The sequence below is a fragment of the Diplotaxodon limnothrissa genome, linkage group LG14, assembly GCF_057381915.1.
Source record: "Diplotaxodon limnothrissa isolate DT_005_m linkage group LG14, D_limnothrissa_male_GT1.1, whole genome shotgun sequence".
In the NCBI taxonomy this organism is placed as follows: domain Eukaryota; kingdom Metazoa; phylum Chordata; class Actinopteri; order Cichliformes; family Cichlidae; genus Diplotaxodon; species Diplotaxodon limnothrissa.
Window position 1 is genome coordinate 36,839,566 of NC_140609.1, and position 26,250 is coordinate 36,865,815.

Here is a 26,250-nt window from a genome sequence, read left to right on the forward strand (position 1 = left end):
TGGACAGTTTGTGCAGATGGCTGGGCTCGGGCAATCAGTGCAGAGCAATAACTGAGACTATGGAAAGAATGTAAACCCTTCCAGAAGCTTCAGACTGACAGCTGTGTCACTATATCAGAGCCTCTAACTCCATATACTTAAACCTGACATGAATACCAGATGTTCATTTTCTCAAGAGCACTACCGGGGCTAATTTACTGTTACATGATGCTGTTATATTTCGATGGCATGTGAATAGTGAGTGGTGTCCTGCTGTCTCAAAGAAAGTGCTTTATGTCACCAAATGTCCACTGAAACAACAATTACTAGGCGTTTTTTGTTCTAGTTTTATTCTGCTCTTTTTGCTGGGCAAATTTTCCCAAGCATCCACCCTTTCATTGCTTTTGATTTATACATGAAAATGAACTCACCTCTGAACCATCTTCATTTTTTTTCTAACGAAACTTGAGGTAATTGCACAATTGCATTCTTCCTTGTTTATCGTCTTTCAAATGCAGGAAAATTGGCTGAATAAATTCAGGAAATGTCCTTCCACTCTCATTCTTTATGCCGCTCAACAAATCACTAACATGCTCCGTATCTAAAGATAATACCAAAGACATTCTGTTCATCACTGATTGATAATCAATGAATTAACAAATTAACAAGGAGTTGTTTTCTTTTAATGTTTTAGACAGAGACCAAGAGGACAGCCATGTTTTCAACCAGACCAGAGATCCAGCCGTAAGTACACAGCCTTCTTCCTGCTCATGCAAACACACCCATAAGTCATGTTACAGGTGTTACAGAGAAAATGTTTGATACGAACAGTACCAAGAGTTACCTGCATGAATGAAATTTGGAATTTACTCTAAATAAGGTGTATGTACAAACTGAGCTGTCACTTTAAAATGTGCAGATCTGCACATAAACAACCAAACAAAAGCTAAACTATCTTGGTGCACGCAGAAATTATCATGTTTAGGTTTTAAAAGTGCACATGCATCCTTCATTTAGAGACAGAAATGGCAACTAATTCATGATATCTATGTGCACGAAAGGGTCCCTGGTGTCAAAAAGGTTTAAAAACCTGTACCAGACTTTCTTTAGATCTTGGCATAAATTCATGAATTCTTAAAAATACAGAGCTGAGATGCAAGAGATTTAAACAGATCATTCCCTAATCAGTGGCAAATAATCTCATACATAAAGGTTATTGTGATTTTAAAGTTATATAGATTTTTAGGCATGATAAATATAAGGAATATTCACTTCTCCATTAGACAGTTTTGGGTTGTTGTTTTTTTTTTTTTTATACCCTTTTCTTGTTTTCTGTCCACAATGTCGATGATCATGTGAAACACGGCCACCAGAAACTCAAACATTAAGTAAAAATAATAATAATTCAGACTCCACCAAATGCTCAGTTTCATGCATTTTTTTCTGCTTTTGGATTTGTATGATGTCATAGTGAAGGCATGTGGTCATATCAGGCAAACAGCTGTGGCTGTCACCACAGATGTCCCGCCCACCTGCCATTTAAACCCTCTGTTTACAAGAAGCAGCAAATCAGAAGAAAGCTGACCTTAAAAAGGAAACCAAGGAATCAGTCTTAAATAAATAATGGTGATTTTGCACAAAAAATCATGCAATGTGACTTTTTGTCCAACAACAAAAATCCGATACTGGAAATGAGCTGAACAGGTCGCCTTTAGATTACAACATAAAAAACAAAAATAGTATATTACTGTTTAATTAAGTAACTGCAGTGTTTGACCAAGAATCAACTGTTTGCTTATCCCAATACACAAAGAAAAAAGTTGAGCAATTTCCATTTGACTGTATATAATAATAATAATAATAATAATAATAATAATGATTCTGTAACTATAAAAAACATGCAGCATTTCAGCTCTAAGTACCCAGGGGACACTTTCAGTCAGTGGAGCGATTCTTTTATGCGACTGCTGTTTAACTGAAACGAGCGTCGACAGACGTGACTGTTTGTCATGTTGCACAGCCGTGTATTTTACTGTGGCTGTTCATTTGCTCTAATCAAATCTATTTTAAATGTAGTGCATTATTGCACTTTATGAAGCGAGCTGCACATTATCTCTAGTGGCGTAGCACCTCATAAACAGAGCACTAAGTCATTACAGCTTTAAGTTTTATGCCTGCTGACTGCTGTGTTTCTGTGAGAGGAAATGTGTGTATTTATATATCTTTGAACAAGCAGCTTGCGGGGTGAGCACTAAAGACATGAGCATGGTAAGACAGCTTTCAGGAATATTACATTTGGTAAGCAAAATGGTTTCAAACTGAATTCTTCTAATGGGAACAATTATAAGATCTATTATCACAGGCATTCAGCTTTCACTGTGTGCTGGGAATTTATAGTTTGTGTCAGAGGTTACACTGTCAAAGTGTTGGAACATAATGTTTTGACAAGATCATCTGTGCAAGAGTTCATGTCACAAGCAGAGGAAGGAGATATAGGAGGGTTGGACATGGTGTGCTTCCTCTAGAAAAGGGGGCGAGAGGTAAATGCCCCCATTTTTAACTTTGACTTAGTCTAAAATTAGTCTTGGGGAGAAACACCGTTTCAGTCCAAGAAAAAATATTCTTTGCAAATTAGAGGCAGCAGCAGAATAACAACAATATGTCGTGGTGGATTTAATCAGAAAAAATGAAATTATAAAGTAGATCACAAAGAGTTTATTTCATAATTCAATTTATAGTGGTTAACAGTCACCTGAAAGAAAATACCTTCATCTTTTCTTGCAGCTGTCTCTGAAAAACCTGCTTCAATAGGAGAACACAGCCAATGCAAACAACAGGATCACCAGTCATCTGGGGGACATTAAAAATGTAGCTGCTTCAGAAAAAAAATTTCACAATGCTTCTGTATTTTGCAAATACTGTTTGCAATAAAACCTGCATCACTTTTTAATACTGTGATTTTCATCCTGATACTGGATGGTACTGAAGCATGACTAGCACACAGAGTCAGAAACGTAACAAGACTACAGCTTGTACTGTAAATCTTATTTTACTCATGCAGAGGACGTTTGCTGAGCTGGACATGCACACTGTAGCTTACATTTTTCACATCTGGGTGATTCCCAGTACAGTTTTCCTCTGTTAAACAGCTTCACTGGAGCAGCAGAGAAAGAAATGTCAATATGTGTTCAAATTTAAAACATACGTCTCCCTGTTCTTAAGATTTTTCCCACAGCTTCCACTGCAGAGCTGTTCACAGGCCCAAAATAATCTTATTAATTGAGTTAAAGGGTAAAACCACCAGAAACTGCTGCCTCACGCGCTCAAACATCTCACTTTCTGTTGTCTGGGCAGGTAAAAGATAAGAGGCGGTCACCCCCGTCTTCCAGATCCCCCTCCGCCCCCCAGCGCAACCCTCACCACAGCGGCTCCACAGAGGAACAGGAGAGCCCTGAGAGAGTGGTGAGACACAGAAAATGACCTGCAATGATAGGATGCACATGAAGGTTTCATGCATAAACTGAGTTTTACTGCCATGCATCCATGTGTCAGAATAAAGGTGTTTACAAATCTAATTGTCAATAAAGAAAAAAAAAAGGTTGTCTGAAAAGCAACAGCGCTGACAAATCATCTTTTTCATCCATTTTTCATAAAAGGTAAAAACATTGGGTCATTTTAACCTCCTAGGACCTGGCGTCCACATATGTGGACATCACATTTTGGGTTATTTAGACCAAAATACTCAATTTTGCTCTACAAGGGCCTGATATCCACTTATGAGGACTTTATGCTGCTACTGTTCTATCGAAATTTTAAACGAATATCCTCATAAGTGGCTCTCATTTTTCTCAGAAACAAAAATTGGGTAAAAAAAATTTTTTAGTAATTCTTTGTTTTTACATTCATCAGGTCCCAATCAGCCCAAATATCAAAGAGAAATTAAAAATGCATGCTGTGGAAGAGTTCGGGTCTTAGGAGGTTAAAGTGTATCTGAAAAGACTTTTAGGTAATCCATCTTATTGTGATCAGTATAACAAATGCCACTTCCTACCAGGCAATATTTTACACTAGCTTTATGAATTTTACAGAATTGGTCTTTACCGTACAAAATAACGTACCTTGCAGTAATTGCTGTTGTGATGTGGCTCTATATAAATAAAAATAAATTGAATTAAATTTGATTAGCGGGAATTGATTTACCTTTGGAGCCAGCCTTTAGTGGCTGCTGAAGGAACTGACAGCCATTTAAATATTAACGTTTTTCAGCTGTGGAGCTTTCTGTGTGTGTAAAGGGTTCTGATCAGTCATGTAAATATCAGATTCTCAATGCTAGTGTTATAAATTTAACCAAAAAAACAAAAAATCTTTATTTATTTAGCTTATACACAGTATCAGTTTAGTTAGTTTTTGCTTTATTTCAGTTAACAGTAGCATCCCCAGGCTTCTACCTTTCTACCTTTAAAACCTGGAGAGCAGCCAAATGGCTGGTAGGCTTTTAGCTAAGCTTTAGCTTCAGCCAAGTGGAAGCTAAATTGGCTAGTCATTCATATGTATATTAGGTTGTTACCTGGGAATTCTGGAGGGAGGGGAGTGGGAGTTTGAGTGGATTGAGGAATTTCCCTGCGAATCTTGTTGACTGTGCCGAGGATGGTGGTTTTCCGTCTAAGAAGTTTTTGCGCAAGTGAAAGCGATGTGAAAAAATTGTCCGTGGTAACATTTCTGCCCTTGTCTAGGAATGGTTCCATCAGCCTCATTACTACATTTTCAGAAAGTCTCTCCCCAGTGGGACGATTGGGGTCCTTGCCAAGATATGGGAAGACATTGCAAATGTACTTGGATTTTAGGTCGCAAGCCACCCAAAACTTGATCCCAAACTTGTCAGGTTTACTTGCAATATACTGCAGGAAACAGCACCGAGTCTTTGATGGGAAAAGCTGTTCATCAACGGTGATATGTAGACCAGGGTTGTAGCACGTGATGCAGTTGGTGACAAATGATCCCCACACACTGGAAATTGCAGCGAACTTATCAGTCTTTGCTCGATCACTGCGGGTGGACTTGTCATCAAAGCGTAGGTGTTGCATGATGTCTTGGAAGCGGTTTCGTGCCATAATTCCAATTATCTGTGGGTTTCCCAGGTTTGCTGACCAGCAGTCATTTAGAGATGGAACCCTGTTAACCCCCCGCAAGATGACAATTGCAATAAATGCCATTAGTTCAGGGAGGTCCATGAACCAATGAACATGCTCCATGCACCACTCAGCAGGCCATTTGTAAATATGTGTACAAATGGTTGGTTTTTTGTACTGTTTTTATCAATAAATCTCAGCAACAAAGGACATACACCCATGTGTGTTGATTTCTCCCTAAGATGGCAAACTGAAACACTCCAAGTTGGTGACTTTTGGAGATTTATTTCCCTGGATGATTGAGAATGCATCAAGATGAAACACAAAAGGAAGTTCACAGCTTTTAGCAGCTCCCCCACCCCCTCAATCACACACCCCCACTCCCCTCCCTCCAGAATTCCCAGGTAACAACCTAATATACATATGAATGACTAGCCAATTTAGCTTCCACTTGGCTGAAGCTAAAGCTTAGCTAAAAGCCTACCAGCCATTTGGCTGCTCTCCGGGTTTTAAAGGTAGAAAAGCCAAATGGCTGCTCTCTGGGAGTTTTTAAGTAACACTAATTTTATTAGCTAGGTTCATATTTGTTTATGATTTCCTTGATTTGGATCAAAGCCATCGCAGCTCCACTCACGTTCAGAAAATGTCTATTTAAAAAAAACTATGTTGGTATATAGATATATTCAGAGCAGAGAGGTGACTGACCTCCTGACCTGGACACTAACCAGGACCATTCAAACTGGAATACAATAGCCCAGGACAGATATGCTGAGGTCATTGTCCCACACGTAAACAAGCTCTCATTTCTCCCAGCTCAGCAGGAATGTCACTCCACAGTCTTTTCATGCGGCAGCAGGTGACCGCCAGCCACTGGACGCAAAATGAACAACAAAATGTCTAAATATGATGAAGCTGAAGTGACAGTGCAGGTGCTGGGACTCTGTAAACACCCCAACGCACAAACTAGAATGTTAGCAACTTTAGAAGGAGGACTTTTAGGAGGATTTTGCAAAAGGCGGTTGCTGTTGGATGGGACCAGACAGTAACACATACTGGTTGCAGTTATTTTGTGCCCATTTGTCTGCATTGCTAACAAGGTGAATGGGATATATCTTGTTATCATGTGGGAACAACAACAGCTGGAAGGACGGGGGGGCGGGATCAATTAGCCAAAATTATTTGAATATTAGCTAGGTGATATTTTTAGTTACATGGTTAAATATGTAGTTTGAACAATGCATGTAATTAAAATTCAGTTCTTATTTTTCACATTTAGATGTGTAATGTTGTAAATTTGCATTCTTATGTAATTATCAATTAACAAGACAGTCTATACAAAAACAAAAGTGGGTGCCTTATAACAAATGTATCCAATTAATTAAGGTTTTTTTCTTTATTTAAAATTTCATTGATTTTAAGTTTATTTTCCTTGATTACCATCTACAGGTATTACATTAAACAATAATATTAGTTATCTTTTAGCTTTCAGTTATTTTACAGTTTTGTCCTTTATTTTTTCCAAAGGCTTGAAAGTAACACAATAAACTGCTGAAAATATATCTATTTTTATCTTCATTATGTTAAACTATATTTATGTCAAAGATTTACACAATTATTCTTTCCATTACTGAAGTAGCTATGCATGATAAGTCATTTTAAGCCCTCACACTTTGAGTCAGCTTTCTTATTATGGCTGCCAGAAGTTAACTAGTAGTTTGAAAAGGTGGTGGGTCTAAAATGCCGTGAGAAAAATGTCTAAAACTGAAGATTTAAGGCACTCTGAAGGCAAAATTTGGGATATACAGTAGAGTGTCATGAACTGCAAAGTTTAAGCAACAGACAAACAAATGTTTGTTTGTTGGCTGACAAACAAAAGGTAAGCTTTATTCCAAAGCTGATAGCTTTAGTCCAGGAAGGGAAAAAATAAAGTGTAATCCAAGATTATATGAAGCTGGTTCCCAAAAGGCTATAAACAGGACTACAGAGACTTATGCTGAAAAGACAACAAAGGCTAGAATAAAGACAGACTGTTTCTACACATGAAGGCAGATGTCAGGTAGATGGAAACGCTTCTCCTTCCATCTACCAGCACAGTTGAACTACCAAAATAAATCAGGAAGTGAGTGACAATAACTGACACGGGAGATGTAGAGATTTGAACTTTCACACATCGGAGGATGCAGGGAGGAAGGGAATGCAAGTGACAACTTACAAACAGAACCTGGAAGTAAGAATTTGAAGTTCAAAGCACATGAAAACAAAAAACATAAATAACAAACTAAGAAAACAAGGAAAAGCATAACAAATCCACTTTGGTGTTTTTCTTTCTTCTTTTTTTGCTGCATCATGATATGGCACCTCAACCCCTGTCATCTGTGCTGTTGCAGGTGCAGAAGGAGAAGCTCCATGCCGAGCTGAAGCAGGTACTGAGCCAGAAGAGAAGTCATCTGAGAGAGTCGACCTGCCAGCTGGCCCAACCAGAGATGGACTCTGAGCCAGCAAATGAACAGACAGTAAGCAGAAGTCTGACTTTTCAGGCTGAAATATGTTACCTTTCTATGTATCAATGGCTTAAAGCTGTAATGTGCCAGGTGATGCACAGCTAAACACAGAAAACTGTTAACTTTTTCCTGCATTTTACTTCCTCTCTTCAGCCTGTGGAAAAGTGAATGTAGTCTAAGAATAGAATGACCTTTCTTCTGCGACAGCTTCATGGATAAAATGAACTTTGAAGTAAAGTTGAGAACAGTACAGTAAAACATGCACCTACTCAAACAAGTGCAAAATTTTACTCAGCATTGGAGCCCAAAAATAATTAAAATTCAAGACCGAAAAGTCGTTTTAGCAATTTTTTTACTTGCTTTTGACCTGCTATTCAATTCTGATGCAGTAGTGTGATGCAGGCTGACAAAACCACAGGATTTATGCACTGACTAACTTCTTTTAAAAGACTGAAATAATGACTAGTATTTTGTGTTTAACTATATTTTTGCTATTACTAAACTAGTATTGGTAATAATAAAACAAAAAAAGAATCTCGTGGATAACCGAAGTTTTGTGTTGGTGTCTGTGTGTCGCAGAGTGTGGAGGAAGCCTCTAAATCTGTGGAGATTGTGGTGGAGACAGAGGCAGGGGCTGGAGCCAGCGGCTACAGTGTGACTGGTGGAGGAGAACGAGGGATCTTTGTAAAAGACGTCCTCAAAGACTCTCCAGCTGCTAAACACCTCAGTCTACAGCAAGGTGCCTGCAAGCACACCTGATTCATTTAGAAAGCACTACTAACATACATAACATTTATATAAGATTTAAAAGGTAATTAAAAAGATATTTAGACTTCTTTTAAGGAGTTTGCACAGAAAACTTTATTATTTGGGGGGAAAGCCCAATATTACATTTTCCACATCATCTGTTCTCATTTTATTTCATATCAGCTTTGTTTATATCCCACCTTTAAAAATAGAGTTCATGAATTGCTTCAGTAATATAATGAAATATGAAACAAAAAGCCAAAAAGTTGGGGCCAAATAAAGCAAATAAAATTAAGGTGAAATTAAGTTGAAGTTAAAAGGGGAAAAAATCTAATGTAACATGATATCAATAGAAGATAATAGGACAAGTCTTGACCCAGAAGGTGGAAATCTACAAATTCCAACAACAGTTGACGCCTATTTTTGTTGCAGAATTTTGCAGAATTTTTGTAAAAATCTTCAAATATTGATTAAACACTTCCTGACTCATCAGGGAGTCTGCAATTTCCAAAGAGTTAACAAACTCTAACCCACTTTTTTTTAAATGCATTTATTCTGATGACATTGTCATTAAGGGGGGGTGATTATCGATTTATCGATTAAAAACGATTCTGGCTTGGATAACGTGATATCGATTCATTAAAATCCTGAATCGATTTTTAAATATAAATTTATTTTGCCCGAAACGCCAGAATCTCAGGTTAAACCTCACAAAATTTCTACAACCACCAAACAGCTGAAACAGTAAATGAGAGCAGGTACACGGATTCTGCACGAAGACGTAAACACAAACACAACCCAACGCATCTGAATCAGTGAGATGTCGCCTTTTCACCCAACAGCACATACGCAGACACGGACACGCCGTCGGGGCTGAAAGCCGACTGCTCACTGATTTTGAAGCGTCGGCGGGCGCTTTGTGTTTCTGTGCTTTTTGTGCTAGATTCTGAAGCTGCAGGTTTTATCTCTCTCCAAACAATACTGACTGAACCAGCAGCAAAAGAAGATCCAAACTACGCTTCACATTTCGCTTCACATAAACATCGTCACGAATTTCCTCTTACTTTTGCTGTTTTGCTTCCACCACGATAAAAATCACACTTCCTGACTCACTTCAAGAACAGTTTCCCATTTAAAAATCTCTGTTTTCTGCATTAGTCGCTTACTTACCCACCAGTCTTAGGTGTCGGCCGCTGTTTGCTTGTTTTTTTTTTCGTTTTGGTTTGTTTTGGGTTTTTTTGCTTACTTCCGACAAGAAAGCCTCATTTCTGCTGTTCAATTCTGAACAAATTTAAACTTTTTAAAATTGTGCAAAATGCTTAACTGTGTCTCTAATCAAACTTTATTTAATAAATCACTTTTACTTTTTCTACTTTTTCCACTAAATGCATCCTATACTAAATATACATCACAAACTGATGTACATGAATATATTGTTCATACTGTTTTTCTGTATGAAGGTGACCAGCTGCTAAGTGCCAAAGTCTACTTTGACAATGTGAGGTATGAAGACGCTTTAAAAATCCTTCAGTGCGCAGAGCCATATAGGGTCAGCTTCCAGCTTAAGCGAACCATCCCTGGAGCGGATGGCAGCGTGCGCCCAAAGGTTCCCAGTGTGGAGGTCAAAGGTCCCAAAGTCAAGATGGGCAAAATGGTAAAGTAGCTTTATCAATTTATTGTAATCACTTTTAATCCTGAAAGCCATTGTGCTGAAAAAATATATTGTGAGTGATCAACTAGTACAGATAGATGCAGGTCTTTAAATGTTGTTGACTGATGCTCTTGTCACACGTGTTTCTTTCAGAGTGTGAAGGGGACCAAACCATTCAAGACTCAGAAGAAACGAGGTGGACGTTTTGGTCTGAAAAGGCTAAAAGAGAAGCGAAGAGAGGAGCTGGTGGTAGAGGGAACACCTCCCAGGCTGGAGATGAGTGATGTAGAGTTTTCTCTTCCCAAATTCAAACAAAGGAAAAGTCCAAAAGTTGAAGTAGAGGAAGCCAGAGGAGCAGCAGTTGAGAGGAAGGCAAAGAAGAGGATGAGGTTGGCCTTTTTTGTTTGTTTCTTTCTCTTTGGTAGTTCCAAATAATACTACAATGCAATGCTTGTTGTACATTAAATTGCACAACATTAAATTATATCTATTGTAATGTTGTGCTTTAAATTAGATATAATCTTTTGGGGAAATATTACAATGTTCTTTCCTATTTCCTTTTTTCCTCTCTAAAACACTGTTTTCCAAGGTTCCCGCAAAAAGGAGCAAAAGTGGAGACAGGACGGTTTGAAGGACAAGTGAATATTTCCCCATCTGAAATGCCTGGAGCTAAAGTGAAAAGCAAAGGAAAAGGACACAAGTTTGGCATCACCTTTCCTACAAGCAAACACACAAAGTCAGGCTCTACTTTGGAAACTGGATCTGTGGAGCTGAAGCCTCCGGGGGTAAACATCCAGCCGCCATCTGTGGAGTTCAGTTTGTCTGCTAATAAAGATGTGGAGAAGGGAGCATCTAAAGTTAGCCTACCTGATGTGGAGTTTGCTCTCCCTTCAGGAAAAGCTGAGACATCTTTGCCCAGTGTGAAGGGAACGGCCAAAATCAAAGCTCCTGAAATGGACATCAAAGGAAGAGCTGAAACAGCTGAAGGAAAAGTTCATGTAGATGCAGACAAAGGAGATGCAAAGGTCAGAATGCCAAAGTTGAAACTACCCAAAGTTAGACTCTCACACCATTCAGATGAAATTGATGGTGACATCAAGGTAAAAGCTGGAGGCATCAAAATGCCTCATACTGACATAAAACCTCCAGAGGTAGAAATCAAAGGAGATGGGCAGATCGGTCTTCCCTCTGTTGATATTTCTTTGCCTAAAGTGAAGGGAAAGACTGACATATTGATCAAAGATCACGAAGGAATTAGGAAGACTGCAATCAACATGCCTGCCAGTGACATCTCTGTAGCTGATATTGATTTGGAATTAGACAGCGGACGGAGAATTCCTGATGAGGTCGAGGGCACTTTTAAAGGGCCCAAGATCTCTATGCCAAAGGTTGATATCTCACTACCTAAGATGGGATCATCGGTGGACACTGAGTGCCCAGAAGTGGAAGGAAAATTCTCTCTACCTTCTGTTGAGCTCTCACTCCCAAAGGTCCAATCAGACAGTGGAGATGTCCATATGGACTACTATGTTGGTGGTGATGGAAAATTCAAAATGCCTGATTTTGACATTTCTCAACCAGGAGAAGTAAACATAAGGGGACAAGGTGTGGAAGGGGAATTCAAGTTACCCAAAGTGGACCTGATCCTTCCCAAAGGCAAAGCAGGAGTGACTGATGTTGAAGGGGAAGGAAATTTTCATTTACCACCAAGTGAAATGCAGATACCCTCTGTTGATATTTCTCTTGAAAAGGGAAGGGCAAAGGGCAAAATTGAAATGGAGGCTCCCTCTGCTAAAGGACGATTCAAAATGCCTTCACTTGATGTCAGACTCCCTAAGATGGGAACATCTGAAACTGAGGCTAATTTACATGGTTCTGATATCAAAGGAGGGAAAATTGAACTGCCATCAATAGATGTTTCTCTGTCAAAAGACAAGGGAGGGGCTGAAACTGATGGAAAAGGAAGCAATTTTAAAATGCCTTCATGTAATATATCCCTACCAAAACTGAAGCCATCTGAAAAAGAGGTTGTTTTAGAAGGGAGTGAAGTAAAAGGAGGCAAACTCAGCATGCCCACTGTAGACATTTCTCCTCCAAAAATAAAGCTACCTGACCCTGATGTCAAACTTGAAGGACCAGAACTTCCAGGTGTTGACTTTTCACTATCCAAGCCAAACATTGAGGCCAATGTGGAGCTCAGTGGCAGTGGGGGTAGCAAGTTCCAGCTCCCAACTTTTGATATCTCACTTCCAAAGGTGCCCACCAAAGAAGGGGAATTTGATATTGAATCTAAAGCAAAAGGAGGAGCAAAGTTCAACGTCCCATCACTTGACTTCGCTCTTCCTGTAATGAAATCACCAGAGGGAGAGGTAAAGATTGAGAGCCCTGAAGTCAAAGGAAGAAAATTCCAGATGCCTTCTTTGGATGTCTCACTACCAAAGATGAAGATGCCTGAGGGAAATCTTGTCCTAGAAGGACCTTCTCTTGACATCTCTCCTCCAAAGGGAAAAGCAAAAGGAAAAGCAGAGGGTGACATACAAGTAAAAAGTAAAGGAGAACCTTTTCAAATCCCTTCAGTTGATGTTTCTCTACCTCAAATTAAATCAAAGCAAGGTGATATAAATGTTGAAGGACCAGAAATTACCTTTGAAGGTAATGGGAAAGGAGGCAAATTCAATTTGCCATCTGTTGACATTGATCTTCCTGTTGTAAAAATGCCGACTGTTGATATTTCACTTCCAAAAGGTAAAGAAGAGGGAGAAGTTGACACTGGCATTGACATAAACACTGAAGGGCCTGAAGGTAGAGGAGGAAAGATAACACTGCCAAAATTTGACATTTCTTTACCAAAGGTAAATTTTCCTGAGGGTGATGTCAAATTAAAAGGACCTGAAACAAAGGGAAGAAAGATTGAAATGCCAGATATTGACATATCACTCCCCAAAGGAAAAGTAGGGGGGGGAATTGAAGGGCACACTGGCAAAGGCAACAAGTTCAACATGCCCTCTATTAACATCTCTCTCCCTAAAATAAAATCTAAAAGACCAGATATAGATACTGAAGGTCCTCAAGTCAAAGGTGGAAAACCAAACATGCCATCCATAGATCTTTCTACACCTAATATAAAATCTCAGGATGTAGATGTCGCGCTTGAGGGTCCTGATGTCAAGGGAGGGAACATCAAAATTCCATCTGTTGATGTTTCACTTCCTAAAGGAAAGGTTGAGGGTGACATAAATATCGAAGGCCCTGACATGAAAGGGGGCAAATTCAAAATGCCAAAATTTGATGTTTCTTTGCCTAAAGTCAGTCTCCCAAAGGCTGGAGTCGATGTTGAAGGACCAGATTTCAAAGGGAAACTTCAAATGCCCACTGCTGATATCTCTCTTCCAAAGGGAAAAGCAGATGTTGATATTGACATTGAAGGAAAAACTGGGAAAGGTGGCAAGTTTCACATGCCTTCAGTTGATATTTCTCTTCCTAAAATCAAAGCAAAGGGACTTGATGTTGATATCCAAGGGCCTGAAGTCAGAGGTGATATGTCACTCCCTAAAATCAAGTCTCCAGAGGTAGATATCAACCTCCAAGGTCCAGATATTAAAGGGGGGAAATTTAAATTGCCCACTGTCGACATGCCATCATTGGATCTTTCACTACCCAAAATGAAGTCTCCAGATGTTGATGTCACTCTTGAGGGTCCTGATGTCAAGGGAGGGAACATCAAAATTCCATCTGTTGATGTTTCACTTCCTAAAGGAAAGGTTGAGGGTGACATAAATATCGAAGGGCCTGAGATGAAAGGGGGCAAATTCAAAATGCCAAAATTTGATGTTTCTTTGCCTAAAGTCAGTCTCCCAAAGGCTGGAGTCGATGTTGAAGGACCAGATTTCAAAGGGAAACTTCAAATGCCCACTGCTGATATCTCTCTTCCAAAGGGAAAAGCAGATGTTGATATTGACATTGAAGGAAAAACTGGTAAAGGTGGCAAGTTTCACATGCCTTCAGTTGATATTTCTCTTCCTAAAATCAAAGCAACAGGACTTGATGTTGATATCCAAGGACCTGAAGTCAAAGGTGATATGTCACTCCCTAAAATCAAGTCTCCAGAGGTAGATATCAGCCTTCAAGGTCCAGATATTAAAGGGGGGAAATTTAAATTGCCCACTGTCGACATGCCATCATTGGATCTCTCACTACCCAAAATGAAGTCTCCAGATGTAGATATTAATCTTGAGGGTCCTGATGTCAAGGGAGGGAACATCAAAATTCCATCTGTTGATGTTTCACTTCCTAAAGGAAAGGTTGAGGGCAGCCTTGATGTTGAGGGCCCTGAAGTGAAGGGTGACAAGTTTAAAATGCCAAAATTTGATATTTCTTTACCAAAAGAGAGTCTTCCAGAAGGTGGTGTCAAAATAAAAGGTCCTGACATTAAAACTGGAAAGATTGAGATGCCAGACATCGATATTTCACTCCCCAAAGGAAAAGCAAAAGGAAAAATTGAAGGAGATATTGGAAAAGGCGGAAAGTTCCACATGCCATCTATTGACCTGTCTTTTCCTAAAATCAAAGCCAAAGGTCCTGAAGTTAATGTCGAAGGCCCTCAGGTTGAAGGTGGGAAGCTAAATATACCATCCCTTGATGTTTCGCTACCCAAAATGAAATCTCCAGATGTAGATGTCACTCTTGAGGGTCCTGACGTCAAGGGAGGGAAGATCAAAATTCCATCTGTTGATGTTTCACTTCCTAAAGGAAAGGTTGAGGGTGACATAAATATCGAAGGCCCTGACATGAAAGGGGGCAAATTCAAAATGCCAAAATTTGATGTTTCTTTGCCTAAAGTCAGTCTCCCAAAGGCTGGAGTCGATGTTGAAGGACCAGATTTCAAAGGGAAACTTCAAATGCCCACTGCTGATATTTCTCTTCCAAAGGGAAAAGCAGATGTGGATATTGACATTGAAGGAAAAACTGGTAAAGGTGGCAAGTTTCACATGCCTTCAGTTGATATTTCTCTTCCTAAAATCAAAGCAACAGGACTTGATGTTGATATCCAAGGGCCTGAAGTCAGAGGTGATATGTCACTCCCTAAAATCAAGTCTCCAGAGGTAGATATCAACCTCCAAGGTCCAGATATTAAAGGGGGGAAATTTAAATTGCCCACTGTCGACATGCCATCATTGGATCTCTCACTACCCAAAATGAAGTCTCCAGATGTTGATGTCACTCTTGAGGGTCCTGATGTCAAGGGAGGGAACATCAAAATTCCATCTGTTGATGTTTCACTTCCTAAAGGAAAGGTTGAGGGCAGCCTTGATGTTGAGGGCCCTGAAGTGAAGGGTGACAAGTTTAAAATGCCAAAATTTGATATTTCTTTACCAAAAGAGAGTCTCCCAGAAGGTGGTGTCAAAATAAAAGGTCCTGACATTAAAACTGGAAAGATTGAGATGCCAGACATCGATATTTCACTCCCCAAAGGAAAAGCAAAAGGAAAAATTGAAGGAGATATTGGAAAAGGTGGAAAGTTCCACATGCCATCTATTGACCTGTCTTTTCCTAAAATCAAAGCCAAAGGTCCTGAAGTTAATGTTGAAGGCCCTCAGGTTGAAGGTGGGAAGCTAAATATACCATCCCTTGATGTTTCGCTACCCAAAATGAAATCTCCAGATGTAGATGTCACTCTTGAGGGTCCTGACGTCAAGGGAGGGAAGATCAAAGTTCCATCTGTTGATGTTTCACTTCCTAAAGGAAAGGTTGAGGGTGACATAAATATCGAAGGGCCTGAGATGAAAGGGGGCAAATTCAAAATGCCAAAATTTGATGTTTCTTTGCCTAAAGTCAGTCTCCCAAAGGCTGGAGTCGATGTTGAAGGACCAGATTTCAAAGGGAAACTTCAAATGCCCACTGCTGATATCTCTCTTCCAAAGGGAAAAGCAGATGTTGATATTGACATTGAAGGAAAAACTGGTAAAGGTGGCAAGTTTCACATGCCTTCAGTTGATATTTCTCTTCCTAAAATCAAAGCAACAGGACTTGATGTTGATATCCAAGGGCCTGAAGTCAGAGGTGATATGTCACTCCCTAAAATCAAGTCTCCAGAGGTAGATATCAACCTCCAAGGTCCAGATATTAAAGGGGGGAAATTTAAATTGCCCACTGTCGACATGCCATCATTGGATCTCTCACTACCCAAAATGAAGTCTCCAGATGTTGATGTCACTCTTGAGGGTCCTGATGTCAAGGGAGGGAACATCAAAGTTCCATCTGTTGATGTTTCACTTCCTAAAGGAAAGGTTGAGGGTGACATAAATATCGAAGGGCCTGAGATGAAAGGGGGCAAATTCAAAATGCCAAAATTTGATGTTTCTTTGCCTAAAGTCAGTCTCCCAAAGGCTGGAGTCGATGTTGAAGGACCAGATTTCAAAGGGAAACTTCAAATGCCCACTGCTGATATCTCTCTTCCAAAGGGAAAAGCAGATGTTGATATTGACATTGAAGGAAAAACTGGTAAAGGTGGCAAGTTTCACATGCCTTCAGTTGATATTTCTCTTCCTAAAATCAAAGCAAAGGGACTTGATGTTGATATCCAAGGACCTGAAGTCAGAGGTGATATGTCACTCCCTAAAATCAAGTCTCCTGAGGTAGATATCAGCCTCCAAGGTCCAGATATTAAAGGGGGGAAATTTAAATTGCCCACTGTCGACATGCCATCATTGGATCTCTCACTACCCAAAATGAAGTCTCCAGATGTTGATGTCACTCTTGAGGGTCCTGATGTCAAGGGAGGGAACATCAAAATTCCATCTGTTGATGTTTCACTTCCTAAAGGAAAGGTTGAGGGTGACATAAATATCGAAGGCCCTGACATGAAAGGGGGCAAATTCAAAATGCCAAAATTTGATGTTTCTTTGCCTAAAGTCAGTCTCCCAAAGGCTGGAGTCGATGTTGAAGGACCAGATTTCAAAGGGAAACTTCAAATGCCCACTGCTGATATCTCTCTTCCAAAGGGAAAAGCCGATGTGGATATTGACATTGAAGGAAAAACTGGTAAAGGTGGCAAGTTTCACATGCCTTCAGTTGATATTTCTCTTCCTAAAATCAAAGCAAAGGGACTTGATGTTGATATCCAAGGGCCTGAAGTCAGAGGTGATATGTCACTCCCTAAAATCAAGTCTCCAGAGGTAGATATCAACCTCCAAGGTCCAGATATTAAAGGGGGGAAATTTAAATTGCCCACTGTCGACATGCCATCATTGGATCTCTCACTACCCAAAATGAAGTCTCCAGATGTTGATGTCACTCTTGAGGGTCCTGATGTCAAGGGAGGGAACATCAAAATTCCATCTGTTGATGTTTCACTTCCTAAAGGAAAGGTTGAGGGCAGCCTTGATGTTGAGGGCCCTGAAGTGAAGGGTGACAAGTTTAAAATGCCAAAATTTGATATTTCTTTACCAAAAGAGAGTCTTCCAGAAGGTGGTGTCAAAATAAAAGGTCCTGACATTAAAACTGGAAAGATTGAGATGCCAGACATCGATATTTCACTCCCCAAAGGAAAAGCAAAAGGAAAAATTGAAGGAGATATTGGAAAAGGTGGAAAGTTCCACATGCCATCTATTGACCTGTCTTTTCCTAAAATCAAAGCCAAGGGACCTGAAATTAATGTCGAAGGCCCTCAGGTTGAAGGTGGGAAGCTAAATATACCATCCCTTGATGTTTCGCTACCCAAAATGAAATCTCCAGATGTAGATGTCACTCTTGAGGGTCCTGATGTCAAGGGAGGGAACATCAAAATTCCATCTGTTGATGTTTCACTTCCTAAAGGAAAGGTTGAGGGTGACATAAATATCGAAGGCCCTGAGATGAAAGGGGGCAAATTCAAAATGCCAAAATTTGATGTTTCTTTGCCTAAAGTCAGTCTCCCAAAGGCTGGAGTCGATGTTGAAGGACCAGATTTCAAAGGGAAACTTCAAATGCCCACTGCTGATATCTCTCTTCCAAAGGGAAAAGCAGATGTGGATATTGACATTGAAGGAAAAACTGGTAAAGGTGGCAAGTTTCACATGCCTTCAGTTGATATTTCTCTTCCTAAAATCAAAGCAAAGGGACTTGATGTTGATATCCAAGGACCTGAAGTCAAAGGTGATATGTCACTCCCTAAAATCAAGTCTCCAGAGGTAGATATCAACCTCCAAGGTCCAGATATTAAAGGGGGGAAATTTAAATTGCCCACTGTCGACATGCCATCATTGGATCTCTCACTACCCAAAATGAAGTCTCCAGATGTAGATGTCACTCTTGAGGGTCCTGATGTCAAGGGAGGGAACATCAAAATTCCATCTGTTGATGTTTCACTTCCTAAAGGAAAGGTTGAGGGTGACATAAATATCGAAGGGCCTGAGATGAAAGGGGGCAAATTCAAAATGCCAAAATTTGATGTTTCTTTGCCTAAAGTCAATCTCCCAAAGGCTGGAGTCGATGTTGAAGGACCAGATTTCAAAGGGAAACTTCAAATGCCCACTGCTGATATCTCTCTTCCAAAGGGAAAAGCAGATGTGGATATTGACATTGAAGGAAAAACTGGGAAAGGTGGCAAGTTTCACATGCCTTCAGTTGATATTTCTCTTCCTAAAATCAAAGCAAAGGAACTTGATGTTGATATCCAAGGACCTGAAGTCAAAGGTGATATGTCACTCCCTAAAATCAAGTCTCCAGAGGTAGATATCAGCCTCCAAGGTCCAGATATTAAAGGGGGGAAATTTAAATTGCCCACTGTCGACATGCCATCATTGGATCTCTCACTACCCAAAATGAAGTCTCCAGATGTTGATGTCACTCTTGAGGGTCCTGATGTCAAGGGAGGGAACATCAAAATTCCATCTGTTGATGTTTCACTTCCTAAAGGAAAGGTTGAGGGTGACATAAATGTCGAAGGCCCTGAGATGAAAGGGGGCAAATTCAAAATGCCAAAATTTGATGTTTCTTTGCCTAAAGTCAGTCTCCCAAAGGCTGGAGTCGATGTTGAAGGACCAGATTTCAAAGGGAAACTTCAAATGCCCACTGCTGATATCTCTCTTCCAAAGGGAAAAGCAGATGTGGATATTGACATTGAAGGAAAAACTGGTAAAGGTGGCAAGTTTCACATGCCTTCAGTTGATATTTCTCTTCCTAAAATCAAAGCAAAGGGACTTGATGTTGATATCCAAGGGCCTGAAGTCAGAGGTGATATGTCACTCCCTAAAATCAAGTCTCCAGAGGTAGATATAAGCCTCCAAGGTCCAGATATTAAAGGGGGGAAATTTAAATTGCCCACTGTCGACATGCCATCATTGGATCTCTCACTACCCAAAATGAAGTCTCCAGATGTTGATGTCACTCTTGAGGGTCCTGATGTCAAGGGAGGGAACATCAAAGTTCCATCTGTTGATGTTTCACTTCCTAAAGGAAAGGTTGAGGGTGACATAAATATCGAAGGGCCTGAGATGAAAGGGGGCAAATTCAAAATGCCAAAATTTGATGTTTCTTTGCCTAAAGTCAGTCTCCCAAAGGCTGGAGTCGATGTTGAAGGACCAGATTTCAAAGGGAAACTTCAAATGCCCACTGCTGATATCTCTCTTCCAAAGGGAAAAGCAGATGTTGATATTGACATTGAAGGAAAAACTGGTAAAGGTGGCAAGTTTCACATGCCTTCAGTTGATATTTCTCTTCCTAAAATCAAAGCAAAGGGACTTGATGTTGATATCCAAGGACCTGAAGTCAGAGGTGATATGTCACTCCCTAAAATCAAGTCTCCTGAGGTAGATATCAGCCTCCAAGGTCCAGATATTAAAGGGGGGAAATTTAAATTGCCCACTGTCGACATGCCATCATTGGATCTCTCACTACCCAAAATGAAGTCTCCAGATGTTGATGTCACTCTTGAGGGTCCTGATGTCAAGGGAGGGAACATCAAAATTCCATCTGTTGATGTTTCACTTCCTAAAGGAAAGGTTGAGGGTGACATAAATATCGAAGGCCCTGACATGAAAGGGGGCAAATTCAAAATGCCAAAATTTGATGTTTCTTTGCCTAAAGTCAGTCTCCCAAAGGCTGGAGTCGATGTTGAAGGACCAGATTTCAAAGGGAAACTTCAAATGCCCACTGCTGATATCTCTCTTCCAAAGGGAAAAGCCAATGTGGATATTGACATTGAAGGAAAAACTGGTAAAGGTGGCAAGTTTCACATGCCTTCAGTTGATATTTCTCTTCCTAAAATCAAAGCAAAGGGACTTGATGTTGATATCCAAGGGCCTGAAGTCAGAGGTGATATGTCACTCCCTAAAATCAAGTCTCCAGAGGTAGATATAAGCCTCCAAGGTCCAGATATTAAAGGGGGGAAATTTAAATTGCCCACTGTCGACATGCCATCATTGGATCTCTCACTACCCAAAATGAAGTCTCCAGATGTTGATGTCACTCTTGAGGGTCCTGATGTCAAGGGAGGGAACATCAAAATTCCATCTGTTGATGTTTCACTTCCTAAAGGAAAGGTTGAGGGTGACATAAATATCGAAGGCCCTGACATGAAAGGGGGCAAATTCAAAATGCCAAAATTTGATGTTTCTTTGCCTAAAGTCAGTCTCCCAGAAGGTGGTGTAAAAATAAAGGGCCATGATACTAAAGGTGGGACAACTGAGATACCCGAAATTGATATTTCACTCCCTAAAGCAAAAGCACACGGAGAAATTGACGGGCACGCTGAAAAGGGTGGAAGGTTTCATATGCCATCTGTCTCTCTTCCTAAAATCAAAGCAACGGGACCTCAATTCAACATAGAAGGTGCACATCCAGGGTTTGAGATTTTACTACCTGAAGGAAAAGCTGAAGTTGACCTCAACATCGAAGGTCCTGGCAATAAAGGACGCAAATTCACAATGCCCAAAGTTGATATTTCACTTCCAAAGATGAACTTCCCAGAAGGTGATATCAAAGTGGAAGGACCCAACGTGAAGGGAGAAAAGGTTACAGTTCCAGAGGGTACAGTAGAGGGAGATATCAATATTGAAGGACTCTCTGAAAAAGGAAGGTTTGATATCCCGAAGGTTGAAGTTGATAAAAAAGGAGGTGGATTCCATATGCCAAGTCTTGACATAAATCTGCCCAAATTTGACCTTGACCTCAGCCTGCCCTCTGGTGTAAAAGCTAAAGGCTTCAAAGTTGATACTCTAAGTCCTGATGCATCTGGAGATTTGGAGATGTCTGGTCTTACAGGAGGCCTTAATCCTGCCAAATTGGAAGTTAAGAATGAAGATATAGAGACAGGTGGTCTAGAAGGTCCAGGTGCATCCCTAAAACTTCCCACAGTAAAACTACCAACAGTTGACATCTCAGCTCCAAAGATGGATCTCAATTTTGGCCTTACAAAACCCAAAGGTGATGATGTGGAAGTAGAACTTCTGAAAGCAGAAGGAGGGAGGCCTTCTTCAGGGGGCAGCTTTGATCTACCTGTTTTCCTCAAAGTACCTAGTTTCACTCTTCCTAGGTTTGGGGGGAAGACAAAGAGCTGTAACTTGGAAATACCAGTACCTAAGGGAGATACTTCACTCAGTTCACCACATGTAGAAGGAGAGATCAGAGCACCGTCGGTGGAGTTTGATCGAGGTGGAAAAGTCAAGGTGAAAAAACCTAAAATCAAACTGCCCTCATTTGGCATGTCCAAGAAGGCTGCAGATGTATCAGTCTCTTGTCCTGATGTTGATGTTAAAGGGAAAAAGGGAAAAATTGACATTCATCAACCAGATATCAATGTTGACAACTCAGATGACATGTCAAAATACAAAATGAAATTTCCCAAGTTAAAAATATCATCACCCAAAAGTGAACTCCCAGAGGAAAAAGTTGAAGCAAAACTGGATGCAGATGTAGAGGCAAAAGGTGGCTTCCATGCACCTGACGTCTCTTTAAAACTGCCAAAGTTTTCTATCCCAGGCTTTGTCTCTAAAGAAAAAGACCTAGGTAAGCCAAGTGGTGACCTTGAAGCTAAAACCAAGGTCAAGATGCCTTCTGTTGAGCTCTCGTTACCAGCAGCTAAAACACCAGAGACTGAGGTTCTTCTCCCAAAAGCAGAAGTTGATGTTACAGAGGCTGATATAAGAGGTTATGAGGGAAACCTTAAAATTCCCAAAATGCCAACGATTGATGTTTCTCTCCCCAAATTAGACCTTGATGTGTCCTTGCCCAGAGGAAAGTCTCCAAAGATTGAAGGACCAGACCTGGAGCTAAAAGGGGGTGACGGAAAATTCAAAAGGCCTCATTTTAATATGCCTGCACTTGATATTTCACTTCCAAAAGCAAAGACTGATTCACCAGATTTAGAAATGAAGGAGACTACAGAGGGAAAGTTAAAAATGCCTCACATAAAAATGCCCAACATTGACATATCGCTTCCTAAAGGAAAACTCAAAGATACTGAGGCAGAAATAGAAGTGGATGGACAAGGAGAAGCAAAAGTCAAAACACCTTATCTGAAAATGCCCAATGCTGATGTTTCTCTGCCTAAAGGTCATATTGAAGGTCCAGAGATAGAGATTCAAGGAGAAGGTGGAAAATTCAAGATGCCACATCTAAGCATGCCTTCTGTTGATATTTCATTGCCCAAAGGGAAGATTGGAGGTCCAGATGTTGAAGTAGAAGGACATGGCAAAGGAAATTTTAAGATGCCTCACTGGAAAAAGCCAGATGTTGATATCTCTCTAACCAAAGGACAGATTGAAGGTCCAGAAGTGGAGTTAAAGGGGGAAGGTGGGAAATTTAAGATACCACATCTAAGCATGCCCTCTGTTGATATTTCACTGCCCAGCGGAAAGACTGGAGATGCAGAGACTGAAACAGAAGGAAATGAAAGAGCGAAATTCAAAACACCACAAATGAAAATGCCTTCAGTTGATATTTCAGCACCCAAGGGAAAGATTGAAGGTGCAGATATCGAAATGAATGTTGATGTTTCTCTACCTAAAGGAAAAGTTGAAAGTCCAGGAGTTCGAGATGTGGAGATCAAAGGAGAAGCTGGAAAATTCAAGATGCCCCACATCAATATGCCTTCAGTTGATATTTCACTACCTAAAGGAAAAACAGAAGGTGCAGAGATCAAGCTGGAAGGAGGTGCAGGGGGGGGGATCAGAATGCCTCAGGTCAAAATGCCAGGTTTTAACGTCTCTCTACCCAAAGGAAAAGCTGGCAAAATTAAAGGAGAGATTGAAATTGAGGGAGATGGCAGCAAAATGCCACATATGACAGTGCCTTCAGTCAATATTTCACTTCCAACGGGAGAGACTGAAGGTGCCAACGCTACAATTAAGGGTGAGGGAGGAATATTCAGGATGCCAAAAGTTGACATTTCTCTTCCTAAAGGAAAACCTTCAGTGCAAGGTCCTGAGGCAGATATCAGGGGAGATAGAGGAGAGTTCAAGATGCCAAATGTGGGCATATCACTTCCCAAGGGAAAAGTAAACATTGATACACCAGCAGAGAAAATGGAGACGGAGGGAGGAATCATCAAACTGCCAGATATCAAGATGCCAAAAGTTGATATTTCACTCCCGAAAGGCAAAAGTAAAGGTAGTGAGGTATCTGTTGTAGAGATGAAAGTAACCAGTTCTGATATTAAAGTTCCAGAGGGAGAAATACTACTGCCAATGGCTAAAACCACTGAAGCAGAGATTAACTTACCAAGTGGTAAGGCTGACCTGGACACTGGGGCTCTTGGAGAAGCTGATTTGCATTTTGAGGGTGAGCACAAAGGCCTAAAATTAAAAGTCCCGACAATAGATATCAAAGGTCCAAAAGGAGGCTTAGAACTTGATACTGGACTTCACAAAGGGGAGGGCAAAAAGGACAGGAAAAAAGTTGATCTACCTGACTTAGATGTCACTACAGAAACCAGCAGCAAAGTAAAAGGGCCTAAAGTCAAAGGAACAAAATTCAAGATTGGAATGCCAAAAAAGAAAAACGGTGGAGAAAGATTTGAGTATTTTGAAGTTGAAACCCAGAATGGTCATAAAGATGACAAAAATCGTGTTAACCATCCAGTACCAGAAGTTACATTACCAAGTGTAAGTCTAAAAACAGAAGTGAAAGGAGAGGGTGGCTCCTCATCTCCACATGCAGGAATCAGAGTCCCCAAAATACCAGACATAGAGTTTGATATTGGCTCATCTCAAGATGGAGATAACAGCAAAACAGAAAAGGGCAAGAAAATCAAAATCCCTAAGTTTGGCGTCCCATTACCCTCCCTATCCTCACCAGAGGAAAGTGTGAATGTCCATGGGCCAGAAATTCAGTATGAGGGCCCTAAAATGCCTAAAGTAAAGAAAGCGGTTTTTGTCTTGGTAGACACTCCTCCAACAAATGAGCCTGCTACAAGCACAAGTCCCTTAAAAGGGGAAGCAATGGCTGAGGCTGAGACAGAGACTGTCAAAGTGAAGATGCCCAAAATCAAAAAGAAGCCAAGCTTTGGAAAGTCCAAAGAAAAGTCAGCTGCTGCAAGTGCAGAAAAAGAAGGGGCAGAAGAAGAAAAGTCAAAGGGGGGAAGAATAAAGATGCCTAAAGTGTCGTTTTCGTCTGGCAAATCTGCATCATTTGGTGGTGACACTGTCAAAAGAGAAGGTTCAAGTTCAAGTCTCAATGGTGAAAGCCCTCACAAGGGCTCCAAGGAAGAGAAGGTGGCATTCAGTGGTAAAATCAAACTCCCAAAGGTGGAGTTCACCAGTCTATATGGGAAGACGGGTGCAAGAGGAGCAGACATGGAAACAAGTGGGGAACTGGGAAAGCATTCATCACCAGAAGAAGTACAATCAAGCACAATGTTACCAGGGGGTTTCACTGAGGAGCCTTTGAAGGATTTGGTGTCTTCTCGTGCCAGAACAGAAATGCTGGACAGGGACAGCTCAGAGTCCCCTTCTGGTTTTGCCACAGAGTTCACCTCAACAAAGTTTCAAGCTTGGAGCAAGGTGGAGAGCAAAAGCAGGGAATCAGAAGAGAGAGAGTCTTCCTCATGGTTTAAGGTCCCAAAGGTCACCTTGAAGCCACATGCCACAGGTAAGGCTAAAGGAGATGCTATCCGATTGTTCAGTCTGACGTCACTAGCCGTGTCTGGGTCTAAACTCCGCTGCAGGTCCATATATCAAACGATCACTATGGCATTACTGAGAGTTGAAAAACTGTCTAAAGTCTTTCATCTTTAATAAAATGATCAGCGTTCTGCTCTACCAGGTGTAACAATTGAGTTTAACATCCAGGCATCCATGAAAACGGAATTTATGACATCTAACGGAGTTAGAAGTTAGCAGGAGTTAGCTCGCTAGCTTCTATCTAAATACAATATAGCATGTCCTGACTGCGGGGTTTTGGAAACAAATTAAAACGTACAGCTCTGCTATCACTTCCAGCATTAATGAAGACAGAAAACTAAACAGCAGTGACGTTTGTAGGGTTACTGAAGTTGGGTTAGCTGGTATATAATGATGTGCTACGTGACCGCTAGCGACACAGCTATGTTAGCATAATATAAACAAGCTAACTTTTTTTCCACTCAATAAAAGTTAACGTGAGTGTTCTCGGTGGTCAGGAACAAATGTAATCACATGGCAGATTGCTGTAAAAGGACCAAACTTCAGCCAGGAGAACAACTGAGATAATCCATCCACAATACGAGGTTAGTCATTCATATACTGCTGCATGGGCTGGGCTGTAGTTACATCCTAAGGTTTTAAAAGCTGAGCTTAAATAAATGATTAGTGGTAATAAAAGCCGAGGGAGGTCAACAGTGATCACTGACTGTTTTAGGAGCTTTTTGAGATCAAATAGAAGAAAATACATAATATTAAACATGTTAACAACACAAAAGCCATATTAAACGCAGACTACTTTAGACCCGGAAGTAGGATTCGTCGCGTCATCACTGAACAACCGGATTGGGCTGGCATTACGTCAATACTGCTGTTAATGTTATTATTAAAGCCGCTTTTTGTAAAAACCCTCTGAGATATTTAATTAAAAACTTCACCACAAGATGGCAGCATTTTACCAGAAAGTTTTAGTGCAGGTTTTGAACCCAACCCAGTCAGCTTTAAATTCTTCTGCATTCATTTGAATCACTGTGCATTGCCACACTAAAAGACTAGTCATCCAGTGTTTCATGTTTCTTTAAGAAAAATGCATAGCCTGAGCTCTTATATATTTTAATAGATATAGTAAGGACAAGAAAATAGAGATT

At 40.5% G+C, this 26,250-nt stretch overlaps 1 protein-coding gene across 1 annotated transcript in view; it reads left to right on the forward strand.

Moving 5' to 3' along the window:
* Nucleotides 1–569: 569 nt before the first annotated feature.
* The window catches only part of prx (periaxin), a 28,463-nt gene continuing 2,782 nt past the window's right edge, over nucleotides 570–26,250 (forward strand). Inside the window, exons 1-8 of the mRNA XM_085370219.1 lie at nucleotides 570–576; nucleotides 674–723; nucleotides 3,334–3,441; nucleotides 7,496–7,621; nucleotides 8,189–8,348; nucleotides 9,817–10,010; nucleotides 10,161–10,396; nucleotides 10,597–25,073. Of these exons, the coding sequence (XP_085226345.1) occupies nucleotides 570–576; nucleotides 674–723; nucleotides 3,334–3,441; nucleotides 7,496–7,621; nucleotides 8,189–8,348; nucleotides 9,817–10,010; nucleotides 10,161–10,396; nucleotides 10,597–25,073 (15,358 nt within the window). The remainder of the gene's footprint in view (nucleotides 577–673; nucleotides 724–3,333; nucleotides 3,442–7,495; nucleotides 7,622–8,188; nucleotides 8,349–9,816; nucleotides 10,011–10,160; nucleotides 10,397–10,596; nucleotides 25,074–26,250) is intronic.